Here is a 4,466-nt window from a genome sequence, read left to right as displayed (position 1 = left end):
GTGTGGGGTCTACTCACTTCTGTGAGATACTGTATATATATATATATATATATATATATATATATCAACAACAAATAAAACAATATTAAAAACGATATATTCTATATGTTATAATAGAAATATTATAAATAAATACTACATAGATATATTAAATAAACAAAAACTAATCTAAATGACAAAAACACACAACAAAATTACTAAAACTTTAAATGAAATTAAAGTGAAAACAGAAAATACTAACAAAATCTAATTCAAAATATTAACAAAAACTATAATATCAGTGATACTAAAATACCAGTGCTGTAATTGTTAACTAAAACTAAATTTGTTATTTGAAATAAAGCTGAAATAAAATATAAAGTATTATATAAAAATATAAATATAAAAGAATATAAATATTAGATGAAACTTAAACATATATATACAAACTTAAATATTCAGTAAAACGTACATTTAAAAAATATAAAAATTAGAAATATTCCCTTGGCAACTAAGTAAAATAAGTTTATGTTGAAGTACTAAAATTAAAGCTAAATATTATTAAAGCTAATATTAAAAAAATTATGATAAAAAGGTCAAAAGCATGTAACAAAATTACTAAAGCTTAATCTAACATGAAAACTGAATATATACAGAAAATAAAAGTTAATAATAGTATAATAGTATATAAATAATACATAAATAACACTGCTCAGCATAGCAACACCCTGGCAACCATCCTCAACAGTCTAGAATCATGGCAGAGCATTTTACACAGACAAACACTGCTCACATTTTCTTCAGAACATTTTTTTTAAAAAGATGTTTCATTGGTCCCTCATCTTTTTCATGCCTTTTGCATCATCCTATCTTTCTGACTCTCTCTCTCTCTCTCTCTCTCTCTCTCTCTCACACACACACACACACACACACACACACACACACACACAGATCCCCTCCACCCCATCACAAGCACCCAGCACAGCCCTCAGGGGCCACAGAGTTGCAGAATCAATATTTTCATACTGACTAAAACCTCTCAGTGGCCAGACTGCAGATGAGGAAAATCTTTGGGCTCACGCTCTTTCGGTTCTGTTCTTTTTCCTCTCATTCTGCCTCTTTATATTCTTCCTTGTTTTCATCTCTTCATGTTGCATGCTTTATCTTTTCATCTCTTTTGTGTCCGTCTTTCTGTAAAGGTCAGTTTGTTTACAGTTCTCTCTCCTGGTTTCCACCCCCTGCCCCGTTTCTTTCTTGCACTCATTTGCTCTGTGTGTACGTAATAGCCAAAGGGGGTGTGGTTTACAAACACTAATGACCTCAGATGATTCCAAATTAATTCATTTATTTATTTAGATGCTTATCAGTTGTTTATGAACAAATTAAATGCTAATGAGTTTTATTTATTTTTCTAGTTATTTATGTATTATTATATTTTATGGTGTCATTATTTTAATATGTATTATGTTATTTTATAATGTTATTTATGTGTTAATGTCATTCATTTCTTAAAATCTGTTTTATTTATCTTCTCTTGTCTTCTGTTTTATTTTTATGTATTTATTACATTATTTTGTCATTTTAATATTTGTTATTTTATCATTTTAATTATGTTCATGTAATAATTTCTTTATTTATAAGATTATCAGATGTTTATGAACAAATTAGATGCTAATGATTTCAATTCCATGAGTTTTTGTTTTTGTTTTATTTATTTATTTATTAATGTATGTGTTTTATTTAAAATGTGTATTTTAAAACTGTCAGTTGCTTTTTTTTCAGCTAATTCATTTTTTATTTTAACTTATTTTCAATTTCAGGTCGCAGTTACATGTGTCAAAGTCTTGTTTATTTTGTTTTATTATTTATAATATTGCTAAAAAATAGTTAGGTCATGTTATTAATTTAGTTTTATTTTGTTTAGTTAGTTCTTTGACAAAACAATACAATTATTTCAGTGTATTTTTCATCAATACATTTGCTAAAACATTTGTTGGTGGATGTTACAACATGAACAACATTCAGCGGTTTTTCTCAGATGTTTATGAACAAATTAATAATTTAGATTTCAGTAATTAGTTCATTTTAGGAAGTTTGAGATGTTAGTAAGATTTTTTAACAAAAGATGCTAATGATTTCATTTACATGTGAATTAGCTCTTTTTAAGATTTATCAGATGCTTGCAAAGAAATAAGAAGTTATTAATGTTATCTCAGTTGTTAACATTATGATATTAATGCTATCTCAGTTGTATGTGAATTATCTGTTTTAAAGATGTTTATAAATGGATAAGATGTGCACAAATATAATGCAATGCTTTTCAGATTATGGGCACATCTCAGCAACGTATGTATACTTACTTTTTTGTGTTTGAAAAAAATTAGGTGTTCGGAGAGTTATTGTTAGCTCTTGGTATTGATTTTTACCTTGTTTCATGAATGAATGCTTTGCCATAAGGTCTTCTAGACAATAGTGAATGTGAAGACGTACACGAGGCCACTCTTTCTTTTCTGTGGTGCGTCCACTGCACAAAGCATGTTGGGAGTCCTGTCACAGCGAATCAACTCGAGCGGAATCAACCTAGCGCACAGGTCCCTTTACAAGCGGAGCCTTTACACACACACACACACACACACACACACACATGCTCTTTCCATCCTCTCACCCCCCTCATCCTGGTCTTCAGCGCTTCCTTTTAATGTCATATTTCTACTGGCCGCATAACTGGGAGAAAAAAAACTGGGCTAGGAATTAAAGAGAGAAAGAGGGCGAAAAAGCTTTCTCTCTTCCCAACATGCCCCTGTGCCGACTGACCTTGTTTTACCCCCATCCTCCACTCACCTCTCTTGCTTTCTCTCCCTCCCACCAACCTATTTCTCCCCTCCCTCTGCTGCATTTCTTCTCTCGTATGTTTTGGTTTCTGCCCATTGGTGCAGATAATAAAATAAGGGTTGATACAATGCTGTAGTGGCCAGTGTGAAAGGTGATAGCTACATGTGTCCACAGTAAAACTCAAGCAGACAATGAAAACCAGAGTCTGTTCAAATTGGTAATAGGCATAACAAACCTGGGAAAAATATTTGCTAGAGAGCATGTTTATTAGCCTGCATAAGATTGTGAATATAGTCAGAAACATCATGCTCATTAAAATGTCATGCCTCAGATTTGAGAGACAAATGGATTTTAAATGCAATTTCAGTCAAAAAAAAAAAGCTCTATTAAAACGTATGTTTGAAATATAGTGTTGCAGTGTTAGAAACCCATTCACACAAGTTGCACCTACAAAAACGTGTTGCTCACAACCTGTAAATGTGTTTTCCTTTTTTGAAAGAAATTTTAACTTTAAATCGGCAAGGATGCATTAATTAGGTCAAACGTTATAGTAAAGACATTTATAATGTTACAAAAGATTTCTATTTTCTGTTCACCAAAGAAAATAATATATTGTGGTTTCAACAAAAATATTAAGCAGCATGTCTGTTTTCAACATTGTTAATAAGAAATGTTTCTTGAGCAGCAAATCAGTATATTAGAATGATTTCTGAAGGATCATGTGAGACTGAAGACTGGAGTAATGATGCTGAAAATTCAGCTTTACATCACAGAAATAAATTACATTTTAAAATATATTCAAATAGAAAACAGTTATTTTGAATTGTAATAATATTTCAAAATTTTAATATATTTTCAATCAGCTCAATTCAGTCTTAGTGAGCAGAAGAGACATAAAAAATAAAAATAAAAACTTACCAACCCCAAACTTTTGAACAAACATTTGAAGTTTATACTGAACAATATATCCCTACAGTATGACTTAGTAGTGATATGATTCCCTTTAATGTCTTCGGTGTTTGTTCAGGTCTCCTGCATGTTCGTCAGTTGCCGCGTCTGAACTGTTTGTCTTGTGAGGTCCCTGATACAAAGGACTTGGCCTTCAAACTCAAGAGAAAGCAGTTCACAATTGAGGTGAGTTCACAATAATGATGTCACTAGAAAATGTACAGTCGTGTCCTCTCATATGTTTCCTTTAATAATGTTGTCTTCAGTGTATTCACTTGTCTTTTCCTCTTGCAAGCACAGCTTTTTTATCTTCTACTTTGTAGGTTCTAATAATTACAGATGGAGAGCAGTAAGAGTAGGACAAGCATTTTAGTTGCTAATTTTATTTTAATTGCTAATTGTATTTTCCTCCCCCCATGTCCCTCGAACCACTGCACATATTAGGAGGTCATGATTATGAATTGATCTCCACATTAGCTGTGCTTCACTATTTCCTGTTTATCTTCCTGAGCTATTGAGTGTCAATTTGAAAGGTTGCAACTATTGATTTTAAACTGGACATGTTACACCTCTCCTCAGAATAACCCCAGAATAAGCTTTTCTGAAGTCTCATAAATACACTAAAAGTCCTTATTGTGTATCTTTTTGTAACTGGGAATTATATAGTACTCAGACAGGTCTGATCAGACATTGTTTGCATGCATTCA

General features: G+C 31.5%; 1 protein-coding gene across 1 annotated transcript in view; it reads left to right on the top strand.

Annotated features, from left to right (window-relative positions):
- The window catches only part of LOC107667799 (elongator complex protein 4-like), a 32,204-nt gene extending 28,092 nt beyond the window's left edge, over positions 1-4,112 (top strand). Inside the window, exons 9-10 of the mRNA XM_016459517.1 lie at positions 3,839-3,945; positions 4,083-4,112. Of these exons, the coding sequence (XP_016315003.1) occupies positions 3,839-3,945; positions 4,083-4,112 (137 nt within the window). The remainder of the gene's footprint in view (positions 1-3,838; positions 3,946-4,082) is intronic.
- The last annotated feature ends 354 nt before the right edge of the window (positions 4,113-4,466 follow it).

Source organism: Sinocyclocheilus anshuiensis, unplaced genomic scaffold (genome assembly GCF_001515605.1).
Source record: "Sinocyclocheilus anshuiensis isolate Anshui unplaced genomic scaffold, SAMN03320099.WGS_v1.1 scaffold2313, whole genome shotgun sequence".
NCBI lineage: Eukaryota > Metazoa > Chordata > Actinopteri > Cypriniformes > Cyprinidae > Sinocyclocheilus > Sinocyclocheilus anshuiensis.
This window is presented reverse-complemented; position numbering and strand designations above follow the sequence as displayed.